Source organism: Ursus arctos, unplaced genomic scaffold, assembly GCF_023065955.2.
Source record: "Ursus arctos isolate Adak ecotype North America unplaced genomic scaffold, UrsArc2.0 scaffold_10, whole genome shotgun sequence".
In the NCBI taxonomy this organism is placed as follows: Eukaryota; Metazoa; Chordata; class Mammalia; order Carnivora; family Ursidae; genus Ursus; species Ursus arctos.
Window position 1 is genome coordinate 45,452,670 of NW_026622764.1, and position 17,158 is coordinate 45,469,827.

The following is a 17,158-nucleotide window of genomic DNA, read 5'->3' on the forward strand; positions in this document are numbered from 1 at the left end:
TTTGGGATGAATCCAATTGCAATATGTATCTGTGTGTGTGTGTGTGTGTGTATTGTATGTGTGTGTGTGAGTGTATAGACACACACACTCACACATACAATACACACACACACACACACACACACACACAAAATACATTCAAAGGCACTAAAAAAATACAAACGTGTTTACAAAGGTTGTCTCCAGGGAAGTTTGATTATAATTTAGAACTCCCACAAAGTTGGATATGTTAATGTAAGAGAACACAATTTAGGTGATTCTTTCAATAAACGACCACAAAGCATCATCAGTAAGATAACTAACCAGAAATTGTGTCCTTTCCATTTTCTAGGGCTATATGGTGCTAAACTATCTATCTACCCCTTTTCTCTTCCCTAATGCCTCCTTCTACCTCAAACTCATCTCCTCTGCCCCAGCCATGCTGGACTTTGTAGCTTTTCATTCAATATGCCAGATAAGCAGGGAGCACTGGTCTTCACTGCTTGGAACTCTCTTCCCCTGAGAGCAATCTGGCTGTACTTCCTCACTACCTTCATGGCTCTCCCCCCTCATGACTTGCGTGTTGAGTAGTATGCATATTCTCCATGAGGACTCCTGCCTCCCCTTTTTACAATATATCGGCTTAGTGCAGATAGTCAGTGAAAAAGTACTAAGTGAATGAACGTTATTGCCCAGAAATATTTTTAATTATTAATGTATCATCATCCATCCTTATTGTGAGTAACAACAGGACTGCTGAAAATTTGGGACAGCACAAATGAATTCCCTCCCAATGAATTTTTAGTTATTGATATTACATGTGTAGAATTAATCATATCTCTATACTGAGGAAATAATTGGTAGAATTTAAGTAGAGGCTGCAAAATCTCTCTTACAGTGGCAAAACTTTTCAGAATCCATGTATCTGTATACATACAGTGTTATAAAGGATAAGGCATGATAGAGATAACCTAGTTTGGTCCTTTCATTTACACGTAAGGTACTTAAGACCTAGCAAGTTAAGGTCCTAGTGAGAAACAGAAATAAGCAACTGATATTACTGAGCCAATGCCAGAAATGAATCTACTAATTCCAGATCTGACATTCATTACAATGATGTAAAAAGTTTTAAGCCTTCTTCCATGTATTTGATGATACATGAAAGCAACTTTATACTGTATAGCATTTCTACAAATACTCACACAACCACCTCTGATACTTATATGTCAGTAGGTGTTTGTGAAACAACAAAAACAAAAACAAATCTTATATTAAAGAGAGATCAGCCTATATATAAGTCACTAGCCTTGCTTTTTTTCTGACCAAAAAGTAAAACAAAATAAAAAATGCATTAGTATGTGCTGATTAGTATAAAATAAGTGTTATTATACTTGCTATGCGCAAACACAATTTTTCCTAAACCGTGTTTAAATGCACTATCTAACGATCCAGAGAGAAAAGCCCATGACCTCTAAGAATTTCAGAGAAAATGGATTGGAGATGGGGGATGATTGTATTAAGCTTTTTTCAGCAGAGAAAACATTTCCAAAGATGTTTGTACTTCATTGCAGTACAAGTAATCTCAATGAGCAGTCAACCTCCACACAGTTTATCCTGACCAAAATACTCTCACAGGATTCCAACCATCCTGAAAATATTGTACCTGATGGGAAAAAATAAATCTATCATGTTCCAGGACTTGACGCCCCTGAGGGAGCTCCCTCCTCAGTGTCAGCCTTAGGTAACAAAGACAGCGGGGTTTGAGAGAATAGTTCATCACAGGAGAGTTTGTGGTGTCTGTCCCCTTGTGTGACAAAAACGCCATTATCATTTTCTGGTACCCAGGGCAAATTGGTGGTCAAATATATACATCTTTATCTATTTTAATCACAAAATTATAAGTCACACTTTACTGAATCCAATGAGAAGCACTGTACAAATCAACAATGAATGTGAGTTCCCTCTCCTCCACCCAGAGAAATATTTCATAGCTATTCTTTGATTATGAAATGTTAGATTTTTTTTTTTATGAAAAGGTGGTTTCTTTAATAAGAATGACCCTAAAGAGCTGGTCACATCTATAAAATGAAAAGTTAACTCCAATTGAGATAGTGTTTAATCTAATAATTATTTCTAATTTGAACACTTCAAATTACCTACAAAAACGTTCTTAGGAACCTCCATTGACATCAAGGAGACTGTTCCACACAATGGGAACAAATTCAGCTCTCCCTCTCTCATTACTGGTGTTTTGTGGGTCACTTTCAAATTTGATAATTTCAACCATTTACCTTTCTTTAAAAGTTTCAGAAGCAATTTATTTTGCACTTGTGAGATATGGAACATAAAATTACTTTTAATAATCAAAAGTAGAAATGTAAATGAGAATAAAATAAAAGTTAACTACCTAAAATTTCATTTTATCAAGTGAATTTGGAATTGTAGCCATGTGCCATTTTTAGACTTCTATTAAAACCATTAATTAATATTCTGAATACATATTAGAGATTACTGATTAAGTGATAGTCTGGCAGCTAGAAATTTTCCTATTTTACTCCCAATTCTTAGTTTATGCATTGACAGTATGACTCACTGTGCACTTATGGGAAAATATTAACATTTTAAATAAGAATACGATCATCATTACAAAGATTGTGAAACCGACCACAGTGACATTCTAGGTTCAAAAATTCCAAACATTCCTTGTTCAAGAGGCTTCAAATTGTTTAAACACAGGACATTCCTAGAGGAAATGATTATACTTTCATTTAGCCTTGGGAACTCAAATATATTTTCTTTTACCCTACTAACAGCAACTGTAGTTTCTAAGTCTAAAATTATATGTCACTTTCCTATTCTATATCCAGTTTATTATGTTATAAATCTCTTTTTCAAATCACCCAGACTGTGTTTCTGATAGACTTTATATAAATTAAATTGCCAAATACTGTTAATTACTTTATTTGTACTGTGTCCAACCTTTATCTTTCCATTCACACTGAGCACCATCTGAATTCTGGTCTACCACTTTGTACGAAAGTTACTGAACCTGATCGATGCTTCCTTTCCCTTCCTACAGTTTGTTTGTGCAGTCACAGAGAAAGTTTCCAACGTAGCTGCATTACTTTTGTTATGCTCCCACCTTCATATTTTTAATGGCTTCCTACTGATCATTAAAAATGCCTAAATTCTTAGGTTAACATCTAATGTTCTGCACAATTTTGTCTCCTCAATTTTTTCTATCAAAGTTAAAAATGTTTTAAATAAACTTTTAAATTTCAAATACGGAGAGTTCCATGTACCTCACACCCAACTGGCCCTATTATTAACATCTTATATTCATATAGTACATTTGTCACATTTAACGAACCAATATTGATGCATTATTGTTGACTAAAGTCCATATTATATTAAAATTTCCTTAGTTTTAACTTTATGTCCTTATTCTATTCAGGAATTCCATGCAGGATATTGTTCCTCAATATTTTTTTCTACAGGAAAGGGATAAGAATTCCATCCTACAGCGTTCACAGCTGCAGATAAGATAAACTTTTACCACTCCCAATTGTTAAAGTCAACCCTCATGTATTTGTTGATTTCACATGATGGATCTAAGGTGTGTTTTTCAGACTTGTATGCTTCAATAACAAAAAGTCAAACTAGATGTTGTTCCAAGAGCTTTGAATGGCATAAACATTTACTGGGGAACTACAGAGATCAGGACTTAGATTTGTTTTGTGCATAATTTTATTCCTTAGTGCCTAATAAAGTGTCTGACACAAAAAAAAATGTTGAATCATCTCTTGCAAACTATATTTGAGAAGATAAAAAAGAATGTATGCCGTTTTGAAATATCACTAATGCTTTGTATATCAATATAATTATTACTAGGTAGATTTTTTACCTTTTCCAATATTTTTAACAGATATTGCACAAGAGCACAAATGTAATTGTAAAGGCATACTTATAGCACCAAGGGAACAAACTACTTTTAGTCTCCCTCAAATAAATTAGAAGCAAATTATAGATAACATACTAATTACTATCTGTAATATCTATTCATCATGAAGATTTCAATAAAGATTTATATGGCAACATATTATTGGCTCAATTTGAATTTCAGTTGTCTTTGAATCAAAGCAAAATAGAAATCTGACTTCTTTTTAAAGTAATTTATGATGGAGATAGATCTCTCCGGATAGAATTAATGACTGTGCTGCATTATTAAAGTGAATTTGAGCAGTTTAACATTATTGAACTGATATCAGAGAAAGATTGGTTACATCTGAAGAAAATAATAGCATATCACTCAAACACTGATGGTATTAAGAAATGTATCTAGAGTGTTTAAGTGAATTGATGACATGTAAGTAATACATATACTGAAAGGAATGTACATATTTATATTCATTTACACTGTAGTTCCAAAAAAATTAGACAAAATGTCTAACCTCTATTTATAAAACATCTTGCTCATAATCTAAAACAAATAAATTCCCTTATAGCTTTTACAACGCTGTTTCTTTCACTCTTTCCAACACTCAAAAAATTTGTAAATGATCTTTAATAAAATATTGTCATGTGAACATGAAAATTATTAGATTATTAATGGGTTTTGAATAGTCTTGTGCTAATAAATCTATGTGAAAATGCAATATTATATATTGTTTAAACATTTTGTAATTTCAAGGAACGGTGCCTCGTAACCTGGCAGAATTTCCAGGCACAATTACAATATATTTCAGAAATTAATGATATTCTGATGGATGTAGGCTAAGTGTAATTTAAAAAAACAATTTAAAAACTTTGCCATTCAAATTTTGAAGATAAATAATATATATATGTAAACTCATATATGTTTCCATATATATGTGTGGGTATAAAACAGAAAATAAGTCTAGCAATCAAACATACAGAAAATCAAAATATCTAATTAAAATACATCTAGGAGATGTATTTTCTAAACTCTGAAGTTCTACGTAACCTAGTTTTTAAAAATGTCAATATTTTATAGAAGGAAAGAGGAGCAGAAATAGTACTGGTACTCTCAGTAAAATGCAAGGAAGAAATCTGGAAAACTCTGGCCTCTAGTGGGTTGTTTCTTTAATCCTTACTATTTTAAATATATGTTCTTATTAAAGTGTAAATTCAAGAGGATTTCTTTTTTTCTTTTTTTAAGATTTTATTTATTTATTTGACAGAGGGAGACAGCGAGAGATAGAACACAAGCAGGTGAAGCAGGAGAGGGAGAAAGAGGCTCCCTGCCGAGCAGGGAGCCGGACATGGGGCTTGATCCCAGGACCCTGGGATCATGACCCTGAGCTGAAGGCAGGCGCTTAACGACTGAGCCACCCAGGCTCCCCAACTCAAGAGGATTTCATATCATGTTCTGGAGAGGTACACTTACACTTCTCTTTGGAAACTGTTCCATACAGGAGTACTTTTCTGCTCTTCCTTTTCTTAGTGTTGTCTATTATTCTTTCTGACAAATCTTTCATTTTCACCATTATTTTACCCACTCCTCTTTCACTTCAAATAGACTTATCTAATTATCGCTATATTTTAAAATCAGTACGTGGATATGGCAAACTGAATCAGCGTTTCTCACAAATAAATGAACACCATTTTCCTGGGTAATCAAATCTAATGCTTTATTGCAAATATGGCTTCTGGGTCTATTAAGAGGAAGGACCACTTCTGAGTTCTGTGGAATCTTGACCTGACTCATCTAAGATAAGTTTTCGTTTTACTAAATTGTGTCCTGTGTTTCCTAGTGACAATTCACTTTACTCTTCTGAACATGTCAGTTTAGCCTCACGCTCTAATTTTTATATGTACTTTAGAGTCCAATATTAATAACGGACACTCAAAAGATAACCCAAATTTATCCACCTTTCCCTCAATATTACAGAATAATCTGAAAGTCTGGAGTCATATATTTCAAGTGGAGCATCATATATTTCAAATAGACTGTACTTTCTTTTTGCATCAGCCCATTGTTCTTGTACTCATTCCTATTGCACTATTTGCTTTCTCTCTGCACATCGCTTTAGACAGCCAATACTATTCAACAACCCAATATCATTATGATCTGGTGGAAGTTTTTAATTTTGAAAACTTGATGGCCCTCTCTTACTCCCTACCAAGATGTTGACGGCTTTAGTCTCCAAATATTGGTACCCCCATGACTCCCTCTTATTTTCAATATCACCTAGACTAGTGAGAACTTCATTATTTCTCACGTGGGCAATTGCCACTGTGGGATAATGAACAGACCCATGAAATTGTAATCAGAGAGCCTAGGTTAAGATTTTGGTTCAGCCACATAAAAGCTTGATGACCTTAGGCTTGTTATTTCCTCTATTCGAAATGGAAAAGGCAATTATAGATTATAAAATTATCTTATAACTATCTTATAAAATTATTCAAAATTGTGTATTGTAAATGAGATAATTTAAGTAAATGTGCATAATTCAGTTATTTGAAGTCATTAAATGTTTTTTGGATCTGTTTCTAATTGCAACAGAACTGGCTTCCCTAAAGATTAATTCAGTATCATGTCATTTACCAGATCAAGATCTTTATTATTTACCCTGTGACTTCAACTTCTTTAAAATCTTCTCCTTGATCTTGTTTTAATCCTCAATAAACCTTTTTTTTTTTTCCTGGTAGATAAACATCGGGGATCTATTGAGAATACATGAAGAAAGAAGTATCTCCTTCGAAACGCAAAGCTTGCAGACTCCTGAGGGAGACAAATTAGAGTAAAAAAGGTCTCATCACCAGAAGCCGCTTTATTGAGAAATGAAAGAAGAAACTGAAAGAAGACCTCGCTTGGCTGGTGTACAGTAAGCTAGCAGGAGAGTGACACAAGGGCAAGGTTTATAGGCCAAGGTTAAAAGTGTAGTGGGTTTTTTTTGTTTTGTTTTTCCTAGTGCTCTATGGAAATTACTGCAGGGTTGTAATAGGAGGAGGAGTGCAAAGATCAAATTTACATCTCAAGATCACTGTCTTGCTAATGGATGGTAGTTAACTACAGGACTACAAAAGAAGCAAGTGAGCACCTGCCTGGGAGGGTGTTTCCAGAAAGGGAGGCAGCCTGAGCAGGGGAAAATACACTGGAAGTGGGGGAATTAGGGGAACTAAAGACATTTCAAGTAGAATTGGGAGGTGAAACAACAGGACTTAGTGACACCTACTGGGACTCTGGAGAGAAAGAAAAGGAGTCCCTTTACCCGGTTCTGACTAGGGTGAGTAGGTAGATGGTGATAGCCCTTACTGGGATTAGAAGGGGGCTGGCTGGAGAGAGATTATGAAAGTAGAGAGAAAATATTGGCAGGTTTGGGATGGAAGAAAACAATGAGGTAAATGGAATTTATTCAAGCTTTTTTGCTCTGTTTTAATTGTGCAAAACCTTTGATCAAATACCTAGCGAACTGTGAAATGTCTTACTACATAGGGACTACAGTGTCTTACAAATTGTAGATCATTAATAAAGTGGAATTAAATTTGTGTATGTAACTTCGGTATCTCCGAGTCGTCTGTCAGAGTTCTAAAAGTAACACGGATGCCAGAGCTTAATACATGCCGCATGACTGCCTTGGGGATTCTTCTTTGCACATGATTATTGAAGACTAAATAAGCAGAAGGGACCAGAGTGGAAAGAGCACAGACGTGATGTCAGACGGACAACTGCAACACTGCTAAGGGACTCAACTGTGAGCAAGTTCCTTCAGTTCTCTGATGCATAGACCTTTCATTTATTACAGGAGATAAGAGCATCTCATCAGCTTGCCATTAGGACAAATCTCTTTAATAAAAAGTGCTGGGTGCAGGAGTACCAGGGTGGCTCAGTTGGTTAAGCATCAGACTTTTGATTTTAGCTCAGGTCATCATCTCAGGATTGTGAGATCTAGCCCGTGTGGGGCTCCGTGCTGGGCTGTGGAGTCTGCTTAAGACCCTTTCTTTCCCTCTCCCCCTGACCCTCCTCCTCCTCTCTCTCTCTCTCTCTCTCTCTTAAAAAAAGTGCTTGGTGCAGTGCTTGCCATGTGTAGGTGTTCAATAAATGTTTTTTCTTTTTAATTCCTTATTACTAATAGCTGAGCTTTTGTTTTCTGAGTAAGTTCACAGACTAGGTCAAATATCTATAGTCTTATAATGGTTTTGTTAGGATTTATATTTAAGATCGGGTTGCCAGCTCTGTTGTCAAATAAAAGGGAAAGGGAAAAAATCAACTTTGCTTATTATCAACAAATATAAATATAGATAGTACTTTGACTTGAGTAATCTTCCCTTTGAAATGTATTGATTTCAGTGATTTCAATGAAATTTTGTGGGCACAGCAAATAAATTGCATGGCATAATATATAAAAACTAGAAAGTATTAAACATGCCCCTGCCTTTTTGAAACTTGATGATTGATCAGTTTGGCCATTGGGCTCCTTTCATTTCCAACTCTTCTCTGGTCTATTGTTAACTGATCACTCTAAAACAAAAATGTGATCAGTTAACTCCACTCAAAGTTTTCAATTGCCTGTAGAACATGATACAAACTTTTTTGAATGGCATTCAAGGTCTTTCAAAATCTGACCCTACTGCATTCATCTGATCCAATTTCTTTCCATTGTAACTCTACACCCCATATTCCAATAAGAATATTTCAATTTTTTTTTTTGCCATGCCTGGAGTTTGCTATAACTTGCCACATCTCTAAATCTTTGATCATGTTATTATCCCAGCTTCAAATATTTAATTCACCCTGCATCCTGTAATCCTACTCCACTTTCAAGACCCTACTAAAAGCACATCTAATATGTGAAGAAGTTATTACCTACTCATTTCTCAGCAGAATTAATTTTATTTATACATATCATTGTTTTTAACTAATGGAATTATAGCTAGATGGATGGAGGGTCGACATCTTCAAAGATTAAACACCTTGAAGGCAGAGTGTCATATGCGTGAGTGCTAAAATAATATTTATTGAATTAATGTATTCATGTTTTAATTAATGGTTATGAAATCTGCTTCTGAGCAACAGGCACAATACAACTCCATGAGTTAAAAAAAAATTATCAGATAGATTTACTTAAGATTCAATCTATTGTCTACTGTTTTCCAAGTGTGGAGCAATGCTTATGTCTATCACAAGGTCATTCTGCATGTATTAAAATTTTCTAAAGTTTTCTTGCCAACACTCTACTAAATACTTAAAAAACATTACTTTGTAGGGGCAAAAGATCATATGTCTACATAAAGGAAATTACGTAATAAACACAGTAATTAATATTAGGAAGGAAATGACTCAGGACAAAAACAGAACAAAATAATTTCATCTCTCAATATGAATTTTCAAAACCACAAAGAAAATAAAATCCAAGGCAGACAAATCAATCTCCATGAAATATGTATTTTGTTTCAAAAATATACCCTGTATCAGAAGTGTGGGTACATCTGCTATCAGTCTGCAAATTCTGAAAGTACTACTCAAAAGGAGTTTATGAAGTGGTTAAACATTTTCATGTTCTCAGATTACTTTTTAGCTTCCCAAAGTAAATATTTATCATATTAAAACTATTACATGGGTGATAGACTATTTTTTTTCTACATTTGGTCTGAAGCAAGACCCCAACTGCACATTTCTATTATGATTTAATAGGAAACTGGATTAAATAATTTCTCTGGGTGGTAGATAATTTTTTCATTATGTTACTACTTGAATCATTATCAGTATAACTGGTTGTAAGGCTGTAAGGAAGCAAAAGCCTCAACATGCAAATTAAGTACAAGTCTACAATTCCTTGTCCATAATCTAGAAATCCAAAAATATTTCAGATCTAGAAATGGTGGTTACTCATATGGTGGTAAAAACTGACTTGAACTGACATGAATTATTTATAGTTTATAATTTTCATTTTGTCCATTTTGTGTAAATATTCAGACTTCTTTACTACAAAATTTAATGTGTTTGATTTTGAGTACTGCCATAGATTCCAGTGGGGACATTACATAGTATATGATTTATGTATTATATCATCTTTCCAAAATCTGAAAAATTCTTAATTCTAGAAAGCACCTTGTTCTAAGAATTTTAAGCATATACAACAAAACATCAGCTTTCAAAAATTTATTCAAGCTATGAGACAGGAAAGTACAAGAGGAGCAAATTTGAATATGTTATGTAGTTATCAAATATAAATATATACATTTATTTTGCGATGTGACATATTCTTATTTCTTGTTTTTTAAAACAATTATAAATATAAAATAACAGCTATATCTGTTTTTGACAGGTGTGCACCTTGGAGTAGAGTATTTTGGTAATTTCCTGATCTCCACTGGCTTTTCACAAAGCTGAGGTCAATTATATAATATAAATGTGAAATAATGAGATTGATGAACTTTGCCTTGCACTTCATAGAGAAGATTGGACCAACCTGTTATGAACTACCCATAATTACTTTCCCTTTACTTCTATATTGCTGTTTATCTTTTAAATTTATTTCTCCTTTGTTTCCTTTACAGAAAAAGAGTTGATCTTTACTTTAAAGCTAGCTTCTCCATTATGCTCCAATGAATATCCTCTATCTAGCCCAACCCTTCAATATTTCCTTCTAATTGGATCCTCTGCCTCAGTATATTAATAATTAGTTACCCTAAATAATTAAAGCATTTTCCATTCATAATACTGTCTTCCTTAGCTACTATTTCCCCATTCTTTCCCTTTTTCCATTATTTGCTGGTCTTGAAATAACAGAGAAATTTTTGTCTCCAATTCCCGACCTTATTTCATGGTCTATCTTTTTAAAATCCTTTTTCTTTTTTTCATTAGTCCACTATAACTCTTGCCATGGAAATCAAGAGTGATCTGTCACTTACCAGATTCCATAGCTATTCCTTGAGCCTCATTTTCTTGGATTTCTCTAAAGCATCAAAATGTTTGTTCTTGTCTATCTCTGACTACTGTGGTAATATGGCTTTCCTACTTCCTCCCTCCCTTACTGACCACTTCTTTCCTGTTTTCTTCAGCATTTCTTCCTTTTGTCCCTTCTCTGGACATATTGGACTATTCATTATCCCCCAAATATTATATACACTTTCCATATCTGATGATTGTATTTATGTATTTGTTGTGTTTCTTCTACCTCTGAAAGTAAAAACCTTCATCTCTTAAGTCTTAGCTCAAATTTCATCTGTTGTATGAAGTCTTCATTGAATAATTATCAGTGTTCTACTCCTCCTTTTGAAACTCTCAGACCCCTTTTTATGTACCTAATCAATAGCACATAATTTTCTACATTTTATTATATTTTTGGTATATGTTTTACTTCCATTACTAGACTATCAGTTCTGTGAAAATGGGTTTTGTGAGTTTCAGAAGGTTTCACTTGAGAATTTCATCATTGGAATATAAACTCAACGTGAACAGGAATATTCGTTTTGCTTACCATTCAATCCTCAACACCTAAGGGAGTGCTTGGCATATACCAAAAATCCAACGAATATTTGTTGACTATATAACATAGCACTTAAAATATATGATATATATATATGCATATATGATATATAATGATATATACAAAGTATTACTGAATTACATTAAAAATTCAGAACATTTGATTCCAAGTTAATGTTCCTTCCCTCAAAGCGAGGGAGCTCTGGAAGTTATATATTTATGCCCATGATGCCACACATATATGGGACATATATAGGACTTTACTCCAAACTAGTTTGTTGAATCATAAAATAGAACTATCTCAGTATTACCCTGTTTTTAACAAAAACAGTATTATCCGACTTTACTTAATGTATTGTTTTAATTTGGCTCTCAATTATATGTGACTGGAGATGAAATCTAAAAACTCGAGGTTTTAGTCACATAACTCATCTACAAGGTCTCTGGATTTTGGATTGTCACAGAATATACTGAATATGTTTCTTGGTAAGTTGAACAATTATTGAACTTTCTCCCTTCCCAACTTCTAAATTCTGCAGGATTTCATCCTGGATCCTCTCCTTACAGTAATCCCAGATTCCAGTCTCCTGGATTCTTTTTTCCCAATGACCTTTCTCATTGATTCACATACTTTAATCATCCTGTGTCAATGGCTTCCAAATTTATACCTCCTAACTTCTACTTTGACTGCCAAACTATAATTTCTAGTTGCCTCTTCTGATATTCATTTTACTTTCCAAATATTTGCCCTGTGGTGACCTCACCCTGTCTGCCACTTTAGTAAATTGAACTCAGTCACCCAAGTCATGATGCTAAGATTCATTATGACACCATGCCCTATACTACATCACTGTTTTCTAAAGGTTCTCTCAAAGATCTGGTTAACTGAAGTTTTTTTGTTTTTGTTTTTTCCTATCATCTTTGAATGGTGAAGTTTCTTTAGCAAGTCAATTCCAGCATACAAATAAGCATTGTTTATATAGAGAAAATGCTGAAAGTTTCAAATATTTATGTGTTAATTTAATATGTGGTATAAATTACACAGAAACGTACTTAAATAATTCAAGTTATACTCCATTTATTTGGGCATCAAATGATTTTTTTTTTCCTTTACAAACCTTTATCCCAAAATCAATTTCAAATGAATGCTAAGCAATTTATCATAATCATAAAAGTAGTGTCATATACTAAAAGGAGTTTTTAATCTTTCACTTAGTTCCATTCCTGCTACTTCTTTACTATTCTGGGCCTCATTTTGCCTTGCCTTGGATTGCTTCCCCAGTTTCCTAAGTGTATCCTTGTCTCCCCAGGCATTGACATAAAATAATCTCTTTAAAATGAGACTTCGAACTGTTACCTCCTGAAACTCCAGTGGCTCTGGGTCAGCTGTCCCGTCACTGGGCTTCTCAAAACCTCTCGGTCTCATATGCCCCATTCTTAGTCTCACACCTTCCTACTCATATGCATCCAACACATTGCTTCACTTCATCCATGTTTCTGAGAGTGCCCTGTCATCCTGCCTCCCCAAACGTCACTGGGCCAGATGAGATAAACATTTTCTGAAGGAACATTCAGCTCAAATGGCTCCTTCTCCAAGAATTTTCTTTGATCCCCCCAAATCTTGCCTGGGTTTTCTTTCTCATGACTCCATGAATACTCAGGAAGTATCTCTCCCTGCACCAACCTCATGGTTTGTATGTCAAGGTCTCTTACTACAGTGTGAGCTCCTTGAGACCCCAGCCTGTGTATTACCTCAACTTCATATCCTTGGCACAGTTGTTCATCAGAGAAAACAATGAGTGATTAAATAAATGACTGAATGAAAATCTCTCCCAGAGCCATCATTCCTTAGTGTGCTCAGAAAATATTAGAGACCCACAGTTAGGAGAAGTGTAGATCTTGTGCTCAAACAAGAAAATACGCACCTTTGTGCTTGGTGACAAATAACACAGTAGTGTCAATGCCTACATTTGGTATGATTGATGTTTTTTGCCTTTTGGAGCTTCTATTCAATATATTTATTCAATATATAGAATATATAAGCATATTAAATATTTATTCAATATATATGAAAGAATTAAGAATTAAGCTCTCAAGCATAACTGCTTACATCTTTAGATTAATAAGGCAACGAAGTGTGATGACGAATCTGAAGTATCTGCTTGGAGACACAGAGGTCTCTCTATCACGTGTTATAGGAATGGCATGAAAAGATGCAAAGAGCTCCAGACCAACAAATTATAAGCCTGGAATGAGTACTACCTCTGCCTCTAACTAAAGACTTTATTGAAGTCATTGAATCTGTCTGTTTTCTTATAAAACAGGGGAATTACACTTCAGGAATCTTTCTACGCTAATGTTTTGTATATGGCTTTCAAAAGAACAGAGAACCTGCAATAGTAGAACATGCGTTTCAAGAGAAATAATGGAAAATATTTGGAAGAAGCTTAAGACCTATTAACATTATTTTCTCACAGTTCTTAATTAACAGATGAACTGATTCTAGATTGTCATAGGTTACGGGCATACTCCAATTTTCATAGAAGTGTTCATAATATTAATATAGAACTTTACTTGTAAAAATGAAAAAAATATTGTCTTTCTAAAAAATCATTAAAGGAAAATCCTCTGGTTGTACTGGAGTGTTTGAAAGACACAGTAATTCAAAGGCTGGGAAGGGTGCCCCTGTACCAAGGCAAAATGAGTTTTTAAATTTTGGGAAATACTATCCCAACATTCCCAAATTGGAGTGTTTTAGCAAAAGTCATTGCTGTGCTTACTAAAAGCAAGAGAATCTCAAAATCACGTTGAGTCTATAGTAAATCATGAAACACTTGTTAGGGAGGCTTTACGATGAGAACAAATGTGAGGGTGATAAAATCTCTCTATTTTCATGATACCAGCTGCTGGATTCTAGAAGCAGATGTTTGCACATGAGAAAAAGAGATGTCATTGAAACTTTTAAAGTTAGGTGAACTATGGGACATTTGCAAAGTTTGGTAACCAAAAATAAACTGAAGTTGCTCACAGTTTGGGGAATATTTTATCCAGTAAAATGTAAAGCCAGATGAATTTTGCAAGTCCTAAAAGACAACACAAGAGGGTGAAAAAGTTGATATTAACGTTCTCTTAAGTAAATGCAATCCAATAAAAACTTATAGGGCTTGAAAATAATAATTCTTGGCAAATAATATAATTTCTTAAATGCCAAACATTTGAATCATAAAGCAGCAGTGCCTTTAAAAATTTGTAAATGATTTCTTCCTAGCATTAAATATTCAACAGTTCCTTCTCGCTGCCCCACTCCTCCGTATATGGCAGTAATTTTCCAATTCCTTCCTAAGACAAGTTGACTATTAGTAAGTTTACAGCAGCATTTCTTTTAAAAATTATTTTCAGAGATTGCGAGATGGCTGCTGAGAGGATGGACGTCACCATCACTTCCGTGTCCTTACTTATGTAGAAGAAATTTGCTGTTGCCTGTTATGGGAAGGTCTGGGAAAAGACACTGATGGATTGGAAGGGTCAGAGCTGCAGTAACCATATTGCAGCATAGAAAACAGAATGGAAGCTTGAGACTGAATATAAAATACTATCCTGGTACTTTCCTATTTCGGGTCAGTTCTAGAGGGAATTGCAAAGTAGGTTGAGATTGTGTTCAGTGTCCTAATCCTGTCTCAATACCCCCCTCCCAAATCCTGCATGCATGGTTCCACCTGTGTTTTGGTGGACACGAGCTTCACCTTCTATTCTCCCATTTCCCTACTACTTCTTTTTAAAATCATTCCTTCACGTCAAAGTATAGGTTGTGGAAACTTTAAACTGTTTCCTTTCTAGACATTATTAGAAATATGGTGAAATTACAGTCATTATGCAGTAAATTAGGGAGGGAGATTTGAAGGAATGGGGCTCAGAGCCTCGCCAAACTCTGAAATCACATAACAAATACTGCAGTCCTTTAAACTAGCCTAATCCTGTTTTGAATATGGGGCCCACAAGCAAATTTAAGCACTGACTTGGAAAAAAAAAAAAAAAAAGGAACAACAACAACAACAAAAATCCATTAGCTTTAGTTTTTGTAGTTTTCCAGAATGTCCTCTGGGAAGAGGGAAGGTAACCCTTAAGAGTGTAATTTAGTTTTAAAACTGAATTCACTGGAGCAAACCTGGCTTATTTGGTATTGCTATTATTCTCAACTTTCTATTGATTTTATTTTTATTAGATTTTAATCAGGGATTCCATTGTGAAATGTTTTGAACCCAGAATGTAATTTAAGAAGTCAGATTTTCTGGCAGAAGAGAAAGGACTCGGGAGGCACAGAATTGAATAGAAAACAAACAAACAAAAAAAGAAATTATAGGGCAATTAAATAAAAGGAGAAATGAGAAAGAATTTGAAAGAAGCAACTCCTGAGGATCAGAAGAATCCTGAAATCCAGTTACAGAGGAAGGGGCCAACAGCTGGCCACCTAACAGGAGCATTAGATTCCCTGTCGGTGATGTTTCTACTGCCATCGCTAGCAAAGGCTGTGGACACTTACAGTGGGTGATGCTATTCCACTAGCTTCTGGCTTCAATTCAAGAACTTGGGTTCAGTCAACTATAAAGACAGCAGAAAACTGATTATCCTTGAAAAATTGAGAACAGTCCTAAGCTATCAATAGGGACCTCAGAGAAATCATCAGACAGCATTTTGAACACTGCACATTTATTATTTGGGAATCAGTACAGATAATTTAATTTTAGGGAAGGCTTACTAATCTTTTTAAAGAAGAAAAAGTTATTGCTAACAAGCAAAATACTTTACCAGACTTCTGTAGTGGACAGAAATTCAGAGCTACAGGTACTTCTTTAAAGAAGTCAAAGTGGATTGCTTTACCTACCTATCTACCTACCTACCTATAATTAATATTTGACAAAGGGAGTATGGAGAAAATCTAATTGACAAATAGAGAAGCAGGGCACAAAAATGCAATCAAATAGAAAGAAACTAAGTACATTCTTTGAGAATTATTTAAATCCCACTAAGAGAAACTAAAATAACCTATCTGTTAGAGGATTTATTAATATAAAATCCTTAAAGCTATCCCCAACTGTAGTGCCATATATCACCCCTTCAATTAGCTACTGAACGCTTTCAAATATTTTTGCTAAAATAATGAGTAAAATATACTAGTGCTGTATACTTGGGATGATTAAGCTGATGGAAGAAAAAACACAGTAATCAGGAATAGAACAAATGGGAAAAATCTGCACAAAAGAGAAGAAAAAGGTAATATTTGAACCAATAATATGAAATCTCAAAGGTCTAAGTCATTTGCAAAGGAAAGCCATTATTAGCATAGGAAGTTCCATTGAAAATACGAAGATTATTTTTGGAATTGATTCTAATTTCTAAGTTTAAGAAATATTTTGTTTTAGAAATAGAATATTATTTTTCTTAATAGAAAAAAAATTTAAACAAGGAAAGAAGCCAACTCAATTAATATAAAAATGTAAAATATAATATGCTATTGATTTCTTTAATTGAAATGTGTTAAGGCACTACTACAAATTTTTAGGAGGAGAAAAAGACTCATGAGCGGGTTTCTTTTTGTTTAGTTTTTGGTTTCTTTCTCCTAAGAGGAAATTTACTTTTGTTTCTTAGGAGATTTTTAAAGGTGTTAAAAGTTGGGTTTAATATTTGAAATCTGACATGAGATAATTGCTTAAATACGGCTGTCAT

The 17,158-nt window shown here is 34.2% G+C and overlaps 1 protein-coding gene across 4 annotated transcripts in view; it reads right to left on the reverse strand.

The window, feature by feature from the left end:
• Positions 1-17,158, reverse strand: part of PCDH17 (protocadherin 17) — a 98,162-nt gene that overhangs the window by 42,219 nt on the left and 38,785 nt on the right. For 2 of the 4 annotated variants that reach the window (XM_057308217.1, XM_044381852.3), the window contains exon 4: positions 10,144-14,517. The exons of the other annotated variants lie outside the window; for them this stretch is intronic. In XM_057308217.1, the coding sequence (XP_057164200.1) occupies positions 14,459-14,517 (59 nt within the window). In that variant the 3' untranslated portion in view covers positions 10,144-14,458. Of the gene's footprint in view, positions 1-10,143; positions 14,518-17,158 lie in introns of those variants that run through there. 4 annotated transcript variants of the gene reach the window in all.